The sequence below is a fragment of the Dreissena polymorpha genome, chromosome 1 (assembly GCF_020536995.1).
Source record: "Dreissena polymorpha isolate Duluth1 chromosome 1, UMN_Dpol_1.0, whole genome shotgun sequence".
Lineage (NCBI taxonomy): Eukaryota > Metazoa > Mollusca > Bivalvia > Myida > Dreissenidae > Dreissena > Dreissena polymorpha.
In genome coordinates this window covers 118,261,128-118,285,369 of record NC_068355.1, presented here as the reverse complement: position 1 = coordinate 118,285,369, position 24,242 = coordinate 118,261,128, and the positions used below count along the sequence as shown (strand labels likewise).

Genomic DNA, 24,242 nt, shown 5'->3' with positions numbered 1-24,242 from the left:
GAAACACGGCCATGGAGATTGTTGGAAACTATGAAAATGCCTTCCAGATCATGTCATCAGATAAATTGTCGCAACTTATACTACTGTCCAAGCGACAACACATTAGGCTCGCCCCAAAATACATGGGGACCATCAGGTTTGGGATAGCCTGCCACATGTCATGTGCTCTGGACAAATTTAACAAAGAGTAAGGGCCATTTATTGTTACACACTTGAAATAGCCTAGAATTTCGCATGGAACGTATGCGAAACTGTACTTTGATGGTGCTAACCCCATGTTATTTAATTATGAAAACGCCCCCATCCAGACTCTAGCTGAAATAATTCGCGTTCAGAATAAATCAAGAGTCTGCCAAAGCAAAAATCATCAAAAGACTCTAAGGCGGCAATTTATTGAATATCCAGACTCCAGCCCACTTTGGAAAGAATAAGTGAAAGTAAGAATTTAGAAAGTATGTAAAATGTTTATATTGGGATATTTTTTTCTTTTTGTTTAAATCGTTAAAGGCTTATTGTTAATATCTACATCATAATTCTTTGTTTTTTGGCTGTGAAGAATTATAGGCTTAGCACTTTTTCTGTATTTCCTCGTGTACCAAAAATTTAACTCACAGCTATATCACCCTCTGCACTCAAGTAGAACTTAAAAAACTTAAAGCATTGAAGAAGAATAAGCAATTCCAGTATAGAATATACAGTACAGTCAACGCGGCACAAACATAATCTGCGGCTACCCCACGGCCAGATTATTAGTACGCGGCAGCCGATTCGTGTGTTCACACGGCGTATCACCGTGGCACTCAGCATCGATCCGCGCAACAACGCCGAGTCTGTATTAACCTCGCGTACTTTCGCGGAGTAAATCCGCCGCGTACTTATGAGTGAAAAGATATCCACCTACATGTACATACATGTATGTGTAGCGTATAATTAATTACGCGCAACTGTTAATGTTTCAGTTTGATTATCATTATTAAATTTGTAATCCGAAACACACTTCCGAATTTTAATGCTAACACAACCTATGGCAAATTCTAGCGTCAAATAAACAGTGCTAAAAAATCCTTTGTTTCATAAAAGCGCGCGAAAATTATACAGGCATGTAGAACGTCGTTTGGAAAGTTTGGGTGTATTTTGTGTTGTATAAATACATGAACATCATGTCAGGCGTAAATCCCGTGTTCAGTGGAAAAAAAAACGCTCCGATTAGACGTTATTTTTTATATGATTTTAATTGTAATATATTGATAAAATATGTTACAATAACACAAAATAGGCAAGAAAAATTATACATTAAAGCTGAATTTCATAAAATGCAGCAAAGACAAATTAGCGCCCCGAGCCGATAGTGACGTTCATATTTTCCTACAATAACCGAAGCATTCGTCTTTGTATAATAAACCGTTAAACTAGGAGGGGTGTTCCAGAAGTTCGTGAATTTTCTCTATAACTTATAAGTTTGCTGGTAAAAGTCAATGAAATTTACATATTATACAAACCAATTATCACGGACTTTATATATAAGCTAAAAATGCATGAATTCTATAAAGCGCGTTTGAAACGCGTTGCCATAGAGACCTCAGTAACGACATGCGGCGCACGCGTGTATTTTATTATAAGTATGAGCGCTACACGAATTTAAATTTGGTTTAAATGTCGTTGATAAACAGAATTTACGGCAAATTTCACGTTACAGCGCCTAAGTCCTTTTTACAGCCCGGATTTGGCCCCTATGGACTTCAGCGTCTTCCCGGAAGTAAAATCACAGTTGCGCGGTATTTGCTTTGCAAGTAAACAGGAACTTACAGTTGCAGCAAAGCGAATCGTGTCGTCTTTTGACGCTGACTGGTATAGAGACACTTTTGACAAGTGGATTTCCCGACACATAAAGTGCATTCGCGTTGGAGGTGATTATGTGGAAAAGATTTGACAGTTGTTAACTTCATAACGTCATTGACGTTGTACAGAAACGTTGCACGTGCGTTGGTGTGCGCATTGTGCACATGTTTAAATCTCTGATATATATTTATTGTTTTATGTATTTCCATGATATTTGGAGAGTATATTTGGAATGGACGAAATATTCTTAACATGCTATTTGTTTGTCCATTTATGTTACCAAATGAAAGTTATAGCAAAAATCAAGGAACTTCTGGAACACCCCTCGTAAGTTTAGATGCACATCGTACATGTATGGTATACATGCAGGCGAATTCGGCTGTACAGCCGTTTTCAATTTCAGAATTAAATATTTGGCTTATTTCGCATTTGTCGACACATGTTCTTCTTAACCTTTATTTTAATTTATATTGAAATATATATATATAATAAGTTTTTTACAGTTTATATAAATTCATAAATATTTGACAAAATCGTATATACCCGCTTTAAGAAAATATCGAGAATGTTTGTGTATCATAAATATTTACCAGCATTTGCTTTAAAACTGGAATATACGGGATTATCGGGTAATTAGTAGCGATATTAACTGTATAATATGAACAAAATAAAACGTGTTAATATTCGCATATTCAAACAATAGTTATAATAAGATGATAATAAACAAAACAATAAATACGTCGTCACCGTCTTGATTATTGATGTGGCTTCAAGCTGTTAATTTTCTCAGCTTAAATATAATAGCAAAATCAACATGCAATTAAGTTATAAATCCACCATATGCTGGAGCCTTGACCACTTGTATGTGCGAAAAGATAATTACGTGACCTTGTTTATGTGTGAAAAACATACACTACGGGCAGGAAACAAACTTAATTTGCCAGACACATTAACTATGCTTACATGTATATGCTAATACAATCCGCGCACAATAAATTTATTATGATTTTAATTATTATTATAATGTTCTTTTAAAATTTGTCAACTACATGTAACTTATAATTTTAAAAAGATTTTTTATTTCATGATGCGTATCGACTCGTCATCATGTCGCGGATCGCGGCATGCCTCGGCGGACAGATGCGAAGTTTCGCGACGAAATGCAACTTGCCGCCGCATACTGGCGCGGCTTCAACGACTGCCGCGGCATCGACTCGTTTCGCCTTGCCGCCGCGGATCGCGTAATACGTTTGTTTCGCTTTGGCTGTACTGTATAGTCCTAAAATGTTGTGTTTTTAGTGCTTTTTATTAATTACAGGGGGGAATATTACTCATTCAAACTTTTATAAATGTAGTTGATAATGACCTTTATGTGTAGATGACCTTAAAGAAATTTTTTTTAATTTGCACAAGTTTTGGCAGAACAATGATCCTTTTACTGTTTTTCCACTATTGAATGTATTATCCAAAGATGTTTATTCAATCTTGTCTTTATTTAATGGGTGGATGTCATTCAAACTTTATCAGTTGAATGACATTAATCGTTATGTAATTGTAAGTAATTGAATTTCGGTTGCAGCAAGTTTTGGCAGAATGATGGGCAGGGATTTTAATAGATGCAGAATAATTTTTTTTCTGCTGTGCGTCAATTTGACGCATAGAAAATTTGACCCGCGCGTCATTAAGGTGACATCTCGAATTCCATGGTATTAAATGCCATTAGAAAATTGGTCTTTACATCCAGGGGACCCCCCATGCGTCCTTTGTCTTATCTCATCTCTTTCGATAAACATGTCACCGCCTACAGATTGCGTGAGCACTAACTGGGCAATTAGCATCACATGCATATGCATTGAGAACAGTACCATAGAATCATGGTTCATAGTCAAAAATAAAATTGAAACTGCGAAAACACCAATCATAAATTGTAAACGCAACTATCCTCTATTCATTGACATAAAACACTACAGTTTTTTTTTAACAGTATTATCTATTGTCAACACTTTAACCCAAACTGCGAGAACACCAATTGTTTATATCAGAGAGACAAATGAATGTGTATTAATTGACAAAACACAAGACGGTAAGGCGCGGTTCTATTTGGCTCTGCGAATTTAAGTTTACACAACACAACTCATGGTCATGAAAGTTCAAAGTATCCCTTTGAAGTGGTGCCAACTACGAGCGAGTACTAAATGTTGATGACTGTAAAATGTACTTCTTATGACGTCATTGGCTTGGAGAGTTCATTGTCTATGTGTACACAATCAGTTATGTGTGTAATCGGATCGGATTTATTGTTTGTCAAAGGTGTAATCCGGTAATTACAAAGTACTTTGAAGACAAAGCGGAGAATCATCATCACACCTTTATTGAGCGATTAATTACATATGGCGAGTAACCTGTGAAAATAACACCCGTTAACAATTTGATGCGCCAATAATTTTATTTCAGTACATGTATAATTCATCATGTCCTTTTATAGAACTGAAGTACACCGTTTTTCTAGTACGGACACCTATCACCATACATGTTTCCTTGTAAAACCCGTGTTTTTATAAGACCACGAAATTCATGTTTTGCAAAATACCATGTGCTGTAACTAAATATAGACTATAAACTCAGTACATGTATTTTTTAGAAAGGAAACCTTACATTGGAAATAATGCACGCAATGAGAAAGTATTGACCTATTGAAACTACAGGGGAAAAAAATCAATTTACGACTAGTATATTGCAGAACATTTATTTTTAAAGAGTCGCAATGCATCATGTGTTCCTTTATATGAATAATTTTGTATGCAAATTATGTCATGTGAACTTAGGCCTTTTTGACAAGTTGTTGGTCTGCCACTAAGATAGATATTTATAATTAATTGTTGTCATTTATAAACTCATTGGTAACATTGATGTCTGTATTCATTATGCTTGATTATTGTATACCTGATGCTTGATTTCTGTATTGTTTTACAAAGAAGCAGTAGTACATTATAATAATATATTTTGTCATTATCATTGTTAACAAATTTATTAATATTCCTTTACTTTATGTATATTGATATTTAATTATTTTATAAAGCAATTTAACTTTTTAAGACATTGTGTTACTCTTAGTCTACTTCTGTTCAAAACCATCGGATAGCACAGACAACAAAAACAATTCACATACACTTATTTTTGCGCTTCAAAATTGACCCCAGGCAGCTTTTTTATTATGCCCCCCTTCGAAGAAGAGCGGGTATATTGTTTTGCACATGTCGGTCGGTCCATCCACCAGATGGTTTCTGGATGATAACTCAAGAACGCTTAGGCCTAGGATCATGAAACTTCATAGGTACATTGATCTTGACTGGCAGATGACCCCTATTGATTTTCAGGTCACTAGGTCAAAGGTCAAGGTCACAGTGACTCGAAATAGTAAAATGGTTTCCGAATGATAACTCAAGAATGCTTAGGCCAAGGATCATGAAACTTCATAGGTACATTGACTATGACTGGCAAATGACCCCTATTGATTTTGAGGTCACTAGGTCAAAGATCAAGGTCACAGTGACTCTAAATAGTAAAATGGTTTCCGGATGATAACTCAAGAATGCTTATGCCTAGGATCATGAAACTTCATAGGTACATTGATCATGACTGGCAGATGACCCCTAATGATTTTCAGGTCACTAGGGTTAAAGGTCAAGGTCACAGTGACTCGAAACAGTAAAATGGTTTCCGGATGATAACTCAACAATGCTTAAGCCAAAGATCATGAAACTTCATAGGAACATTGATAATGACTTGCAGATTACCCCTATTGATTTTCAGATCACTAGGTCAAAGGTCAAGGTCACAGTGACTCGAAACAGTTAAATGGTTTCCGGATGATAACTGAAGAATGCTTACGCCTAGGATCATGAGACTTCATAGGTACATTGATAATGACTGGCAAATGACCCCTATTGATTTTCAGGTCACTAGGTCAAAGGTCAAGGTCACAGTGACTCGTAATTGTAAAATGGTTTCCGGATGATAACTCAAGAATGCTTACGCCTAGGATCATGAAACTTCATAGGTACATTTATCATGACTGGCAGATGACCCCTATTAATTTTCAGGTCACTAGGTCAAAGGTCAAGGTCACATTGACTCGAAAAAGTAAAATGGTTTCCTGATGATAACCCAAGAATAATTAGGCCTAGGATCATGAAACTTCATAGGTATTAGGTACATTGATCATGACTGGCAGATGACCCCTATTGATTTTCAGGTCACTAGGTCAAAGGTCAAGGTCACAGTGACGAAAAACGTATTCACACAATGTCTGCCACTACAACTGACAGCCCATATGGGGGGCATGCATGTTTTACAAACAGCCCTTGTTCTATTTGACTCCTCAAAATTTCAGCCAAGGGGTCTTTGACTCCTGGTTTTTAAAATCTATTGAAATCCATCCCTGATGATGACTCTTTGTCTGTTTTTGGTTTAAGTTAAAATCCTTTCACTGCTTTGTGGATTTTGCTCAAACTTGCAGCTTAATGTGCAGATGATCATAATGGAAGGAATTTTGATATGGGCCTGCAGTTAAGACCTGTTTGGTCAAGGTCATTATTGATGAGGATAGATTAACAGTTTGAAATATAAAAAAAATTGTTATGATAGGGATGTTGTGCTGAAATTCTATGTGTAGGTTACAGACTAATTTTGTAATGGATTGTATGTAGGGCCAGTGGGGTCAATGTCACTGTTTTCAAAAATAAATTAACAGTGTTCCCATTTGATACATTTAGTTAACAAGAAGGTATTGCGATGTAATTTGTTAGAAGACGGCTTTCATGCAAACCTTGGCTTGAATTGCATTTTGGTCTGGTTGGGTCAAGGTCACAGTAACTTAAAATAGAAAAAATGGTTTCTGCTAAACAACTTGAGTTTGGAAGGAGGTGTTGTGCTGTAATTGTGTGTGTTTGGCAGGTACATTTTTTGTGTTGTAATTTTGTGTGTAGGTATCTGACATGCACACCAATTATAGTTAATTCAAATAAGAATTAATTAATATACAGTTAAAAATCCATTGTAAAGGCATTGTCACATTTGTTGTTTTCATAAAAAAAACTGAAAGTTTACATTAACTATATAAATACTACAGATATTAAACCAAGTGTTTTTTTCGACCATTTAAGGAATAGGGCCAAATTAAAAATAAAAAATTTAAACGTCAAATTTGTTTTGAGGTAATTATATCAGGTGCCTCTCAAACAAAAAATGTACATTGGTTTTTGTTATTGTTTTAAATATAAATATCAGTGAATGAACATTGGAAAACCTATTTTCTCTGTTTGTAGGTTGGAAGGTGCACCAATTGCTTACAAGAACACAAAAATAACTCAGAGATTGGGGAAAATTATTGGAGAACAGACATGTATACATTTTGATGTGGATGCTGATTTTATTGTCTTCAAACCATCAGTGGGAAAAATTCTTAAAGGTTTGTAATTTGTATTTTCTTAAAACATGTTGGGTTGTGATGCATAGGGCATGTTTATGCCCTCAACGGGAGGCATATAGTAATTACATCGTCTGTTCTTCTGTCCGCGAGTGTGTCCACCTTCTTGTGCAGAGCATAATTAAGGAAGCTTTGAAATGATTCAAATGAATCTTTATTTAATAATGAAGAGCTTTAAGAGTCAGTAGGAAGTATAAGAAATGCAACTCTCTTTTAGAGGTAAGGAGTTCTTTCCCTTTTCTAATTTTTACGGTTCGGAGATGTTTTTTGGAAGTGCAAAAACCACAACTTTTTTATAAGAATTTTGTTCATTTATTGCCCTTAACTTATAATTTTGTAATATAGTCATTTTCTTGGATGTTTCTTGCATTACTCTTTGAGTATTGGATGTATTCAAATGATGTTTGACATAATCTGTGTTTCTAGTACATTTGTATTGAGTGCTCTGGGAATTTACTGGATGGCCATCATTCCAAGTGGATTTGCCAGTTAGGTTACTGGCGATAGTGCAGGATACAGCAGAAGTCCCGCTGTTTAGGTGAACCTGGGTCACCAATTCACCAGTTTATAACTGTCAATCAATTACCGAGTTGACTAGTCATTTGTTGATATTTTTGTTGGTGACCAAACAGACATGTCTGTCTAGTTCAATCCATTAACTTCAAACCCTAAGACAAACACTATATATCAATGTCTCCTTGTTAATCAACCATGCTCCCTTGGTTTCCGATGCAGGCTTGATCAACAAAGTGACAAAGGAGCATCTCGGCTGTGTGGTGCATGGGCGTTTCAATGCGTGGATGCTGCACACGTGTGCCACAGAAAAGGTGGCAATCGACACACTGATGGGGTCAGAGGTCGAGTTCCAGGTCGAGAGCATCAACACAAACTTTGGGGTCATGTCAATGAGGGGAAAACTGACAAAGTTGCTATCTCAACCATGGTAATCATCATGACTTTTTGGCTCACAAAATGCTTAAGGGGAGCTATTGTTTTCACTCTATGTCTGGCCTCCATTGTCGTTCACCCTTGTGTGGTGTGCATTGTTAACTTGTAGCCCCTTAACATTCTGTAGGCCACTTTTTAACGGGGTCAAACCTTAGAAAAACCTTGTTACCAATTAAGCTGATGTAACATGTGATACACTACATCTAGCGCAATTTCTGTCTTCCGCCATGCATCACTTTGGTTCAGCCCAGTGTGGCAACTACTTCCGTCACCACAATACACTGTGAAACACAGTGGAACACACTGATGTTGCCATGGCCAATCGCAGTGACAGGCTCAATAAAATATGTTCATAAAAATTCGAAATGGGCGTTATCGGGCAATAAATCTCACTGTGGACAACCGCGATCAGGATTGACCATTGCAATCGTGGTGAACCACTGCGGCCTCTGTAATTTGCGGATAATTACAGGTTTATTTGAATAAACATGTACATTGAGAAATATTTTTCATTTGCATTTAAAATTCCATATTTATATAGTCAATTGCTCCACTCTTTTATATTAAATTTACCCTCTTTACAGTATTATTTAACATGTCTTACATCTAGAGTGAGTATAGATTGTTTTTCTTTCTTCATATTTTGCTTCAATTGTTTCTGCATGAAATTTCACTTGTTGTTTTTATTTGCAGATTTGATTTTAGCTCTACTGGCCGAAGGCCGGAAGAGCTTATGTCATGGCGTGGTTTCCGTCGTCCATCCGTGTGTGCGTGCGTTAGACTTTTTCTTGTTTACGCGATGAAGTCCACAGTTTTCATCCGATTCTTTTCAAACTTGTTCAGTGTCTTTATATTAATGAGGACTCGAACCCTATTGAAAATGGGTTACATCAGAGTAAAAAGTACAGAATTATCTCCCCTTGAATTTGAGAAAATTGTGAAATAAGGCTTGTTTACGCAATAAAATCCACAGTTTTCATCCAATTATTTACCAACTTGCACAGTGTCTTTATCTGAATGATGAGTCAAACCCTATTGAAAATGAGCAATATCAGAGTTATAAGTCCAGAAGTATCTCCCCTTGAATTTAAGAAAAAAATGAAAATTCAGTTTTTTTATGTGATAAAGTCCATAATTTTCATCCAATTCTTGGCAAACTTGCACAGTGTCTTTGTATCAATGAGGACTCAAACCCTTTTTTCAAAAGAGCAATATCGAAGCAATGAGTCCAGAATGACTTCATGATTATGAGAAAGTTTTGAAATCCCGCTTGTATACGCAATTAATTCCACAGTTTTCATCCAATTATTTCCAAATTTGCACAGTATCTTTATATCAATGAGGACTTGAACCCTATTGAATATGAACATTATCGGAGAAATAAGTACACAATAATCTCCCCTTGAATTTGAGAAAATTCTCCTTGTTTGCGCGATTAAGTACACAATTTCCATCTTATTCTTTCCAAACTTGCACAGTGTTTATAGCTGTAGTTGTCGTTTGTCCATCCTTCGTTTATTAGAATTTTAATGTCCACCACCACTATAGTGGGGGACATATTGTTTTTGCCCTGTCTGTTGGTCTGTCTGTTGGTCTGTCTGTTGGTTTGTTTGCTCCAACTTTAACATTTTGCCATAACTTTTGCAATATTGAAGATAGCAACTTCATATTTGGCATGCATGAGTATCTCATGGAGCTGCACATTTTGAGTGGTGAAAGGTCAAGGTCATCCTTCAAGGTCAAAGGTAAAAAAACAAAAAAAATCAAAACGGTGCAGAAGGGGACATAGTGTTTCCGACAAACACATTTTTTGTTTGTTTACATATAAAGTTCTTTCCTTTTGAAACTTCAACGGATTTTTTATATCATCAAGGGCCAGAACCCCATTGAGAGTGAAGAAAATTTGTCCAACTTATTGTTGAAAAGGAGCCATTTGAAGTTTAAATTTTACGTTTCTTCTTGTTTATGCGATAAATTTCCCATTTTGGGTCTGTTTATTTAAAACTTACTCATATTGTTCATACTATCAAGGGCTTGAGCCCTATTGATTCCAGCCAGTAGAGCGATTCAGGCCCTCATGGGCCTCTTGTTGTTAGTATTTCGAAACTGCTTGCTTGCTTCTTTCGTGTACATATAAAGCTCACCACCAATTTCATTAAAAGATGTTGCATGTAATTTGATATCACACTATTTTAGTGATTTTCTGTTTCTTTTGTGACATTGTTATTGTTTTGCATAGAATACATGTGTAAATTCGAGACATTGGCAGTAAGTATTCAATTCAGTAATCTTTTAATATCATAGTCATGTAAAAAGATCATGACTGTGTCATGTTGGTGAAGGACTATTTGTATACCTGTACTTTGTTTATAACAAGTTCATTTGGATACATATGTAAAAAACATATACACAGGAATCTTAACATGATGATTATATTGAATAACATATAAATGTTAATCGATATTTATCACAATATTAATATGTATATCATTTAAGGCGAAAAAAACATACAAATCTTCGCTTCCATTGATAAACATGTAAATGATAAAATCACCGTTTAATAAAATGTACATGTATACAGAATATGTATAGTCTCGATAACAAATGTTGACACAATACTTTTTAAATTTGTATCGTAATAACAAATTTTGTATCGTAATAACAAATTTTGTAATTTACAAATTGTCACTCGCCAACATGATTAACTGGTATTGATATATATTTTTAAAAAGTGAATGGAGTAAATCTTAATATTGTGATATTGAATAAATCAATATTTATCACACTACTCCTTTGATACCAAGTATGTGACAAAATGAACTTGTTACTGAATAAAACAGGTATATACATAGTCAATTGCCAACAACCGATTTGTTTTCATTTAAATATCACTGAAGTCAATACTTACTGCCGAAGTCTCGAATGTATATTCAAATCAATAAATACATGTAACAGTAGAAAAAGAAAATCACTAAGTAGTCTGACATCAAATTACATGTACATTTTACTTATTTATATGTAATTATTGGCAATCTTTATGTACACAGCATGTTTGAAATATTAACAAAAACAATTCTTTAAATAAACAACAAGTAAAACTTCATGCAGAAACTATACATTTACCTGTAATTATCGTGAATTACCATGGCCACGGTGGTCCACTACAATCGTGGTGGTTCACTGTGAGATTGATTTCCCGATGACATCCGCAGTGCTTACTCAAAGTAACCGCGATCTATCACAATGTAACCACCTTCAAACCATGATGATTGTCCATGCTGACAAAAAATTGTCCGCGGTGAGACTGTGTTTAAGACAAAAATCGTGCTAGACGTGGTGTACATTTCTCATAATATTGAATATAGGATTATCACAATGACTTTCCTTTGACAGCATTGTATTCGTGTAGTTCAGTTAACTTGTTTTTATTCGTTTATGTCCCCCAGTCTATACTGAGGGACACATTGTTTTTGCCCTGTCTGTTTGTTGGTTTGTTTGCGTCAAACTTTAACATTGGCCATAAGTTCCCCAAACTTTTGCAATATTGAAGATAGCAATTTGATATTTGGCATGCATATGTATCTCATGGAGCTGCACATTTTGAGTGGTGAAAGGTCAAAGTCAAGGTGATCCTTCAAGATCAAATTTCAAATATATGGGGGGATATAGTGTTTCACAAACACATCTTGTTATTTTATAGTTATTCAAGATCTGATTGTTTTAATGCCCCGTTTTGAAGAAGGAGGCATACAGCAGTAGAAATGTCTGTATATAACTGTGTTAAGTTTCCTCGCTCAGCCACAACTTTGTATTTTATATCTTTTAAAGGTGGATTTTGAAATAATATTGAACAAATGGTCAGCATCATAAGAAAACCTATTGCGAGTAGCACCCGGTCTCCCTTCCTCAAAGGTCATTGTTTAAAACTGCTAGAATATTCCTGTCTTAGACAAAGCTTTGAGGGACAGTCTGACACATTGAGGGATTTTGAAATAACTTGGCAACAAAGTAAGCATCATAAGACACCACGTTGCAGTAACAACTGTTTCCCTACCTTAAAGGTCTAAAGTCAAAATGTACCATTAAACAGCATGAAAATTCCTGTCCCCCTTAAGTTCGCCATATAATAATGGATTTTAAAAAGCTTATAAAACATATATAACCAATCATTGGTCGACAAATTATGTTAAAACTGTCTTTAAAGAGAGTCATAACAACTGTCTTCCTACTTCAACGGTAACAGGCACACTTAGTAGTAAAAAGTCAAATTTGACCATAATTAAGTTTCTGCAAGTCTCCTATCTCCGACATAACTATATATTATTGATTTTTAAATATCATTGATCAAATCCAATTCATCATAAGACAAGTGTCATGCATGATTAATTTTTCTTCCAATCTCAAATGTTGAGGTCACTTCATTCATCATGCTATTTAAGATATCAAACAACTAATGACACTCAATTTTTATGTCCCCCACTATAGTAGTGGGGGACATATTGTTTTTGCCCTGTCTGTTGGTCTGTCTGTTGGTCTGTTGGTCTGTCTGTTTGCGCCAACTTTAACATTTTGCAATAACTTTTGCTATATTGAAGATAGCAACTTCATATTTGGCATGCATGTGTATCTCATGAAGCTGCACATTTTGAGTGGTGAAAGGTCAAGGTCAAGGTCATCCTTCAAGGTCAGAGGTCAAATATATGTGGCCAAAATCGCTCATTTTATGAATACTTTTGCAATATTGATGATAGCAACTTGATATTTGGCATGCATGTGTATCTCATGGAGCTGCACATTTTGAGTGGTGAAAGGTCAAGGTCAAGGTCATCCTTCAAGGTCAGGGGTCAAATAAATGTGGCCCTAATCGCTTATTTTATAAATACTTTAGCAATATTGAAGATAGCAACTTGATATTTGGCATGCATGTGCATGTCATGGAGCTGAACATTTTGAGTGGTGAAAGGTCAAGGTCAAGGTCATCCTTCAAGGTCAGAGATCAAATATATGTGGCCCAAATCGCTTATTTTATGAATACTTTTGCAATATTGAAGATAGCAACTTGATATTTGGCATGCATGTGTATCTCATGGAGCTGCACATTTTGAGTGGTGAAAGGTCAAGGTCAAGGTCATCCTTCACAATGTCAAGGTCATCCTACAAGGTCAAACATCATATAGGGGGACATTGTGTTTCACAAACACATCTTGTTGTGTTTAAAACCTGCCTCCAGATCTCAATGGTGAGGGTCATTCTTAGATGTCCAAGGTCAAAGTTGGCAATAAAACAGCTTGTCCAGACTGAATTTTTTTCATTTATCATTCATTTTTAGCTCGGCTGTTTTCGGAGAAAACCCGAGGTATTATCATAGCCAGCTTGCCGTCCGCTGTCCGCGTCATGCTAAAACCTAAACATAGGCTCTGAAATCAAAATTGCTTCCATGTACAACTTTGAAACTTCATATGCAGATGCACCTTAAGGAGTTCTTCACGCCACACCCATTTTTGGGTCATTAGGTCAAAGATTAAGGTCACTTCTGACAAGCTTTTATTTATTCAAAACTGCACCCACAGCCGAGCATTGGCACCCACTATGCTGTGCTCTTGTTAAGACAACTGACCACAAAATGCTACCTTTAGGAGACATAGTGCAGTGTTGATCACCAGTGTCATTACCCCCCTATAGCAAGGTCACACCCAGAGTTCAAGAGTCAAATTTTGCAATAAACATCTTGTGTTCTTTGCGGAGTTTTGAAGCAAAAGTGGAATGTGAGGGTGTCCATGACCTACGGACACATGTCTTATTGTTTAGTTTGAGTTACAATGCTATGAGGTTGAATTTTATTTACACTTTAATGTATCATGAATATTGCTGGGCAAAGTGTGAGGTTGAGCGCTCTAAAACCGGTTTAAACCCCCAATGCTTTGCATTGACCGTTCCAAGGCAATGACTCCAGCTTTATTCTTATATGTGTTTATGTTGTTTTGTATTGTGCTGTTTTGTGCTGTTTTGTACTGTTTAGGCAATCAGTCACTTGCCTTAAATAAAGGACCAACTAATTGTTTATAATAAGAATTCAATACTGCTCCAGCAGCTTGAGTTTCACTTCTTTATATTGTTTATATATATGTAGGTCTATCCTATTGTTCTCTTACTAAGTCCATAACTTCTATCAGGTCAAGTCTTTTTCAATTGGTGCCTGTGAACTCAGGTAAGGGCTTGAGGGCCATCATGGCCCTTTGTTTTGTTCACATTGAATGTAAATCTCTGTTTACTCCTTCACTTCTACGGAACCTTTCATAATTATAAGTTCCCTTTATGTTTCAATGGAGGGGACTCATGGTTGACCGTTTTACTTCTTTTGCCATGCTTTCTTGTCCATCTGTCCATCTGCCTGTCTGTCCCTCGTTTTGTTAGTAAAACTGGCTGTCTACATACCGTATTCCTGCAATTTCTCAAAAAGTAAAGAAGATACTTATATGGAACATGGCATAATTATGAATGCAAATTTGTGGGTATTGCACATTTTTTCACCAGAGGTCTCTGGTTATAAAACTAGAAAGATAAAAATCAATATTGTTTTTAACTAAAAAAATCTTATGTTCATCAGCAAAGGCAATAAAAAAATGATCGGGCAATTTGCCATATGTCATATTTCTCTGTAATATTTGAAACAAATTTTGTTTCGGCTTTGATTCATGGACATTGGGTTTGATTATGAAACCATACATGTGTACAGATGGAGTCGCATATGATATCATGCACAGTTTTTGTTTGATAAGGGTTTTCTGTGTTAGGAGAATCTTCTCTATCTTGTTAACTACTGTTAAAGCCTTGTAAATTTAGTTATTCATTCATCTACCCATCCTATCCAATAATTTATTGTCTTCTAATTAATTCATGGTGCATTTTCTGGAATCTAACTAATGACTTTTGATTTATTTTTCCAGTGGACTTAGCATTCAGTATTTTTGTTTTCTTCTTAATTGAAAAATTGAAGCGTTTACCATAAACACAATAATATGTTTTAGAGACCACTCTTAGAAATTTTTCTGAAATCTATCTGATGATAATTGATGTCTTTTTTTCAGTGGTCTTTACGGGCTTGACTTGATCAAGTTGGAACCAGATAAAACAGAAAACAAGAAATCTAGAAGGAACCGAAAAACAAAGCATAACAATGATGCTGGGCTTACAAATGTTAGCACAATTTCAAAAAGCACTGATGAGGCTGAGACGTCGATGAGAGAGTCAAATTACGCCAATGAGTCTGTTCTTGCGGGCAACGCAGGTGACCCTCATGCGAGCCTTATCCAGGATTCATCTGATCTGGAGCCAATAATTAGTAGTACTCAGGTGGAACCAGCACGGAGTTCTAAAAAGAAAAAGAAACATAAGAAAAACAAAGCAGACAAAATTATCACAGACATAAGTGCCATAGAAAGTTTTAATGCTTCAGAAGAAGATCTTAGAGAAAATGGTGTGCACGAGGTAAGTAATCCACATAAGAAAAAGAAAAAGAAGCTCAAGAGAAATGATGATGGTGATAGGTCTGAAATTACGCAATTCGTTGAAGAGGTTAATACAAATGAAAGTGACAGTGGTGTTTCGAGTGACAGAACGAAAAGAAAAAGAAAGTTGAAACAGGAACAGACTAGTGATAATGTCAATAAGGCTGCAGATATTGTTCCAAAGAAGAAACATAAAAAGAGTGAAAAAAGGTCTTCTTGACATATGTGATGAGAATTAAAGAAAACAGTTCGACTTTCATGAAATACTTTGTTATTGGGTAAATGTATTTGTACATGTAACTTAAAACAAGTGTACTTATATTTTATGTTTGACTATTTGATGAGCTATTTTATGCACGAAAGCTTTTGTTTCTGAATGTTGTGAAAGATGTGTTGATTCAATTCCTTTCAACAATTCTTCATACGGTGCAATAACCTTCCAAGCCCTGTTTCACATTATGACATATTTACGTATGTCAGGCCACACATTTGAACCTTTTTTACATTACATAATAGGTTCAAATATATTTAACTGCACAGTTTGGACAGGTGTTTAGCTTATATTTGGAATAAAGATTGAATTCAACAACTGCATAAGATGAACCAATGCTCATCAAACCATGTCGTATTCTGATAAGATTTGGTCCTCTTGGGCGGATGTCTACTTGTACTAGGTTCATATATTAACATGGCTGATGCTGTTTCTTAATTGATGCAGGGCTCAACATTAACCTAAAAACCAATGTGCCCTGCCGGGCAAGTACTTAGAAAATCTACTTGCCCTGAACGTAAAGCCATTTGCCCAAACATGAAATATTACATTAACTGTTAACCTCATATTTTTTAATGAAGATCAAAATGATACACCACAAAACTGTTTTTATTTTTGCGCATTTAACAAAATGATTACAGCAATTAAACTTTAATTAAAGACTAAATTAAATGCTTTGTTCTTTTTTGCACATGCCCAGGCGGACAACTAGATTATATAGTAAAAACTTGCCCGGACCCAACTTTTACTTGCCAGGGGCAAAAGGACAGTTGTTAATGTTGAGCCCTGTGATGCACAACAAGAAAAAAACTGCATCTATTTTAAATGTACACTTTTTGTTACAAATATGTTATATGCAAATCGAGGGGTGAAAGCGAAACAGCTCTAAGTGCATTTTTCAAAATTGTTCAGGAGAAGGTAAAAACTGTATCAACACAATAATTCAAACAATGAAGGCTATATAATTTCAAGTTTTATTGATTATAGTCTGCTCTAATCACAGGTTTTTAAAACATGTTTGTATTTTCACAAATAAAGAAGTTTAAAAAAAATGTCACTTAGACCTTTTTCGCACTGAAATGTCAAATTTTTTGTTCTTGACATTAAGAGCGAAAAAGCTCTGAGTGATTTTCAAACTAACTTAAGTTATCAATTTGCAGCAATTATTTTATATACAATATATTAACCATTTTAAAAATAAGATTTTTTATAAATATTGCAAAAAAAGTCACTTAGAACCTTTTCGCTCTGAAAATTTACTTTTTTCAACTTTTTGTTCAGAGAAAAAAGTTCTAAGTGACATTAATTGTCTTTAAAAACTTTTGGAAATGTTACTTTATAGCATATATTTGAAATGGAATACACTTTACATTTTTAATGTAAGTATTTTTGAAATATATTTAGAAAAAAATGTTACTTAGAACTGTTTTGCACTAAACAGATAGCACATAAATATTCATATTATATCATTTAATTATGCGAAAAAGTTCTTAGTGACAATTCATAAAAAAATCTTCATACTTTATTTATTGCAATGATTTGTTGCCTAAACATTGTATTTTTTAAAATTATACTTTAAACTAAATTGTTTAATAATAACAATTTGTTGTTGTGTGTGTGTTCAACAATTAAATGAAAAAAAGTTGAATTATTTAAACTAACTTGATTTACAAATAGTTTGTTCATTCCTACCTGAAACCTTTTTAAATTTAAATGGTGAGGTTTCTATCTGTTTTGCTATGTTCTATCATATTTGTAAAATTAGTTTATAGATTGGTAGATTTTCGACATACAGTGAAGGTGGTATGTCTTGAGCTTTTCTTAGTATATAGAGCGAACACACACAAACGGCAAGCAACAAGAGCATCAATCATAATGCATAATAGAACTTTTTAGAATAATGCTTTATTAAAAAGATGTGAAGAGTCTAATTATCATTAGAGTAGCATATCTGTATGCAGAACCCAAGTAAAAATGACGCAAGTGGGCCGTGGCTATCTCACATTCTCATCATATAATGCCACAACCTGATTGTATAATATTAGGCTTGCATAAAGCACTATTACTATGCAGAATATTTTAATTTACCACTTACCTACGATTCCACAAAACCATTAACGCCTTCATGTTTAATGATATTACAGTATTTCATAATTACGGTCATACAATATAATGTGAATACCATGCAAAAGTAATAAAGCACTGGGCTACAGACCTAGTACGGTACAATTAAAATACATGATTCATAGTCATGATTTAATGATGCAACAAGCAACATTTGTTCTGAAATAACAAGCTAGTTTGCGTTTCATATCAAACACAGTCATTGTAACAGGTACTTCACATCTCATACACAGACATGTTAAAAATTACTTTCAATTGCATAATTATGGTCATTATAAGTAACAGCTACTTCCCATCTCATAAACACAGTCAAAGAACTTAATACTTCACATCACATAAACACAGTCATGGTACTAATAACTGCCATTCTCATAAACACAGTCATTGTAGTAACTAATTCACATAAAAAACACTCATTAATTACTCTCAGACACTTAAAACAAAATAGTACAAGTTTGTGTCCAATCATTTAGATCCACAAAAGTATTCCCAAAAGACAGTGTCCTTAAACTAAGCGTCATCTTGACAATATGCATATTGCATTGACATTCAAATATTCATGTTGTATGAACCTAACACATGTAGTATTTTGAGAATAGGCATATTGACTTAGATAACTGAATTGTTTTAAGGCAATTATTAACAAAACAATTAATTATTTTCAAATTATCATAATTGGCACAAATTGACATCATTCAGTAACAGTTGTTCATGAAATGATACAAAACAAAAAGAAAGTTCATACATTAAGCAACACTCATGGGTACCTTACGGCAATAATTTTAACTGCATACCACTTGTGGTGCTTACAGTTTCATTGACACAATATTATCTATTTTAAGCAAAATATATAACAAACAACATCAAATTAAAGTATGCTTAAGTGAACCTTAATTCCCGTGCAAAGCGCGGGATACAGAAACACATTTATTATTTACAATATCCCACATATAATGTTGCAAAAACAGTTACATTCTTAGTCACACTCTATGGAACTCTTTGATATTGTGTCCCTCTTTTTAAAGCCATTTTCCACCCAAAAATAAATCCTTCAATGCTTTTAATACCATCATTCTTATGGAGAAAAATATAGAGGCTTATTTCAATAAAATCTATTTTGTGTGTAAAAAACACACTTTAATATGTTTATGTTCAAAAGCTCTAGGCACAAATAAAATTAATTTTTTTATTTCATCCTGTACTTTGTACAAACTAATGTATCAATCTAGTTGCATGTATCAAAACAATTTTTTATTACAATCACACAATCTTTAGTATTTGTCCTTTTTTACTGATTTTTATTGAACTTTTGGTCAGTTACATGTCCATTAAAAATGTTATCTGCATAATTAAAGTTATTTTAGTGTTAGTGAACTGTAGCCATAAAGCCCCTTCTTGTAGTTCATAGCAAGCTCAGGTCACAGTTTTTAAACATATATCCTTTGGGATGGTATAACTTATAATAAAGCTTAATAGAACAAAGAAAAAATTAACTGTCAGTAAATATTAATGAACTGAGACATTAACTATGTGGGATTCAAAATCTAATAAAATTCATTTTCATGATTAAGAAGGGCAAAAAAAATGTGGTGAGCTTTTGGAATTAGATCATCAACACATGACTGTATTTGATAAAATACTTATTGGGTTCTTCAACAATCAGGTTCAGGATCTTGATTTCGCTTATATAAACCTTAACTCGCCCATCACTTAAGTCAAAATTCTTCAAAGACTTACTTACAGACTTAATGTCAGAAAAAATCACAAAGGGACATTTCTTTGACTGTATAAGGATTATTTCTGCGAGCAGATTGAATAATACTAGCCCACTGAGCTGTAGTGTATACAGTCATGTGCCTAAAAGCACACTATTGCAGCATGCACGCTGTCATTCTTGTTGAATGTGTGGCCCTTTTCTTAATATTTGTGTTCAATGGAACACAGATCAAATTTATTTAAGGCATACCACAGCCTTGAGATGTACTGTTTATGTTTATTTTTATTTTGAGCAAAGCAGTTATCTGAATAAAATATATAATTTTTGCAGCCTTTCTGACTTTTCTCCTAAATAAAATGATATACACAGGACGCCATCTCACAGGACCCTCTCCCTCCAATACTTTCATTTCATACATACCCATGCCCATCTGCATTCCCAAGGTTGTAAATTGTAAAATTGAATGTATTTAATCTACGTTTATAATAAAATGGGGAGACAAACCCTTTCGGTGTTAAAAGCACCACTTCAAGATCAAAACATGCTACTGTTACTGTCTTATCTTGTTTTGCCAAGTTTTTGTCAAGCTGTTTCTGTTCATTAATTAATGTTTTATTTTTAATATGAAGTGAATATTCTTCCTGCAATTTATTTTTTTCTGTTACTGAAGCATTTTTATGTAAGATGCACAAATCACATTGATCTTTGATGGGTTTATGAAAACTGACATTGTACTCAGTATTGAATATTTTCCTATATGTTTGTAATTTTACTTTTGTATATTCAAAGGTAGAGCAGTACTGATAATAAAGCTCATACATTTTTTTCAAATTTAAAGAACTGTCAAGGTACTGTTTATTGGTATCTTTTCGGCAATAATGTGAGTCAATTGTAGGGAAGGACTCTATGTGTTCACGCACAGATTCTAACATATTTTCAGGGGTTCTATTAGTTCGACTCAGTTCAGACCTAACAACAGTGTGTTGGTTGTCTAAGTAGGCAAAGGAATTCTATTTTAAAATTCTCAAACAAAGTACAAAAGGCTCGTGGCATAGAAAAATTGGAATCAAGACGTACATACAGAAAATACTAGGTTAGCGTTGAATACAGAGAAGTTTATGTTGCGAGGCTTAGAACGCCGGGAGCGCGAGCCTTGGCGAGCGCTTTCGGTGTTCGAGCCGAGCAACATAAACTTCTCTGTATTCAACGCTAATCCTAGTATTCTATTTATCCCATTTGATTTTTTTCAACGTGACTAACTAGATCTAATAACCTTAACCTAACAATTAGTCTAAGTCATTCTTAAAAATCGCTTAAAATCTAACGAATGTAACCATGCGTAGTGATATAAATGTTTTTGTTCTGGTACGCAAAATAGTCTTAAAAAATTCACACACAAACTGTAAAACTTGTAAAAATATCACCATATGCCTCGATTCAATTTTACGCAGCATGCGAATTGTAACACATTACGACCGCGAAAAGAAGATTTTACTTTACTATAATTCATTTTATTTTCGAAAGAAAATGATCAAAATCCAATATGACGGCGATTGCTCCTGACAACATGGTGTCGATGTCAACATAGATTCTACATGTATACTATCGACGAGTAAACAGACAATTGCAGCGACTGACACTTTATTTGACTTAACATGCACATCGTCGGATACCCACGACTAATTCATTCCGTTACTCTCCAGAGAGTAGCGGAATGGGTCGAACGTGGGTATCCGACGATGAACATGCAGGGCAATACGTTTTCCGACTTCGGACGACGAATTTAATGACGCGCAGAACTTGTTTTTTTATATAATGCTATGGGTATGCCTTGTGTGATCCAATGCATTAATGGCCCCCATGTTAAAATCATTTCCCCGAGAACAGGGAACGAAGTACAAACAAAAAACAAAACACGTTCGAACTAGTATCTTACCTTTAATAATCCTTTAAAATCCATCTAATAAACCATTTAACTCAATAATTGGCGATTTTGCATCTAGGGTCTTTAATAATTATTTTAGCATAGTTAAATAAAGACCCTCATGCCATCCTATCACTTTTTTTTCAAATGAATTTATGAACGCGATAAACTTTTTAATTCGTCACACGCTACGTCATGTACTCTATGTACATTACTGCTGTTAAAATGAACCGGGGCAGTTTATCAAATAATAGCCGTTGGTAAACTCGGATGCATTTGCAGATTTCTGCATAAAAACATAATTATGTTTAAACTTGCACAATGTTATTTGTCTATGATACAAAATGGGACGTTCCGAATTCCAGTGTGGTGCTATTTTTACCATCTTATACTTTACACAGCTCTATGATTAACGTGAATTAAATCGGATAGCAAATATTGCAGATTATTTATGAATTGTGCGATATTTGTATGGCTTGTTGTACATTCTTAAATGTCAAAAGTATATGCATGGATTATAAACAATGCACATTACACGAAATAAGGAAAATGTGATTAATTGACAATTCAAATACCGTATGTCGATAAACAGTACATGTACTTGTATGTGAAATAAGTCGCGTTTATAATAAATCGTCATTTTTTGGGGAAAATGACGCAAAAAGTGTCGTTTTATGACGCCATCAATCAGCTGATTTATTATACGGATGGCGAAATATTATGTCATATAACTAGATTTATAGGTTGAACGTCGTATAATTTTGAATCTAAAGTTTTCTCGACTTTATAAATTATAAAAAATCATTCAGTGATAAAGTAAAAAGTGACAGGTATATCCCACAGTGTTGAAGCCAGGCAAGTATATTCCACAACGTGTATACCGTCAATGTCGCGGTGAAAATGGGATAAAATACATAAAACGTCATCAATGTCATTTAGGCAAGTTTTGTCGCGACACGGCCCATATACATAAACATAATACATTATAAATAATATAACCATTGATCTGCATTATTAATAGAAAACGGCATTTTTACAATGTATGTTCTATTACAAATAAACATGATATTTTGTGTTTCGAGCAATTATGCCGAACACGAGTCCACCCAAATGATTCCTTAAATCAAGTAGCCGGTACATGTTTCCAGGTCGCCTCGCTCTATTTTATATACTCACGCTTAATATATATCTCCGAGCACTAAAACTTCAATAGGTCAGCACCTTAATGCGCATACAAACAGTCATCTCTTTTCAAGGTTATTCCTGGAAACAGTTTGTCTGCTCGGATATTCTATCCCATAATCATGTATAATTAAAGTATAACGGTTTTATTAATCCCTTCATAATTCTTGAAAACAGTGTTGGTCATTTAATGTCACCATAATGATATTAGACGTTTTTCCTAACTCGATAATACCATTTGTATTCTATGTGCAGTAGATTTGGTCGGAATGGTAGAATTGCTTTTCAATATTTTTTTGTGCCATGAAATTCGGTTATGTCGTTCAGCTTACAATACAATATTAGTTTATTACATTACATTATATACATATATTTTAATAACATACACAAACACACTTTGCTGATTTGAAAATAATATTTGTTATGAAAACAAGTGTGTGTGATTTGACATATATGAAGACATATACCGATAGCTTGTTAAATGAATTGCATAGATCGATTTGTACATATATGTGTATTTTAGTGTTCACTTGACAACGATATTTAAATAGGAAACCTTTATTTCCGCCCTTGATGTATCCTTAACTGTTTTGCCGCCAGATATAACACTTTTATATACTGAAATATAAAATTAAAATCATACAATTTGTTTATTATAAGTGAATGTTTTTTTAAAAGTGTAACGTAATACATGGATTAACACGGGTCAACATATAAGTAACGTAATACGTGTATCAACATGGATCAACATCTGCGACGAAAAACATAGTTGTATATCAGATTTTAAGTGTAAGAAAGTTTTGCACAATAAAATTGAACCCCATTGTCGGAAAATCAAAGATCATACACAACAGCGGTCAGAGAACTAGATCTAATAACGAAAATCAAATACAATCGGGCAAAAACAACACCAAAAATCAACAAAGCGACCCATTTCATAACAAAGTATTACGATAGTGTAGGCCATTTCCATGATCGACATGTTTGTTGTAGCTACACGATCCATAGGTAACACTTTAGAATAAAAAGAGAGTCAGATTTTGTATTTCGCAGATTGTGCTAATCTTGAAGGATAGTTTTCATGTAACATAAAGATTTAGCCCCGAATTAATAACTTTGTAATTGTATAAATTGGAAAACTTTATGTACTACTACTACTTCTACTTACTGCTACTGCTACTACTACTACTGCTTCTGCTACTGCTACTGCTACTGCTACTGCTACTACTACTACTACTACT

General features: G+C 34.4%; 1 protein-coding gene and 1 long non-coding RNA gene across 2 annotated transcripts in view; both read left to right on the top strand.

The window, feature by feature from the left end:
* Nucleotides 1-24,242, top strand: part of LOC127846777 (uncharacterized) — a 141,287-nt gene that overhangs the window by 108,125 nt on the left and 8,920 nt on the right. The window lies entirely within an intron of this gene.
* LOC127846617 (DNA-directed RNA polymerase I subunit RPA43-like) lies at nt 12-16,200 on the top strand. The gene is made up of 4 exons (XM_052378048.1): nt 12-187; nt 7,167-7,309; nt 8,063-8,270; nt 15,364-16,200. Exons 1-4 carry the CDS (start codon nt 12-14, stop codon nt 16,001-16,003), a joined length of 1,167 nt encoding a protein of 388 aa, XP_052234008.1. The 3' UTR covers nt 16,004-16,200.

Coding starts and splice junctions, on each gene's coding strand:
- LOC127846617 (XM_052378048.1), top strand. CDS start 12: ATGGAGATTGTTGGAAACTATGAAAATGCCTTCCAGATCATGTCATCA. Junction 188..7,166: donor CTGGACAAATTTAACAAAGA/GTAAGGGCCATT, acceptor CTCTGTTTGTAG/GTTGGAAGGTGCACCAATTG. Junction 8,271..15,363: donor AAGTTGCTATCTCAACCATG/GTAATCATCATG, acceptor TCTTTTTTTCAG/TGGTCTTTACGGGCTTGACT.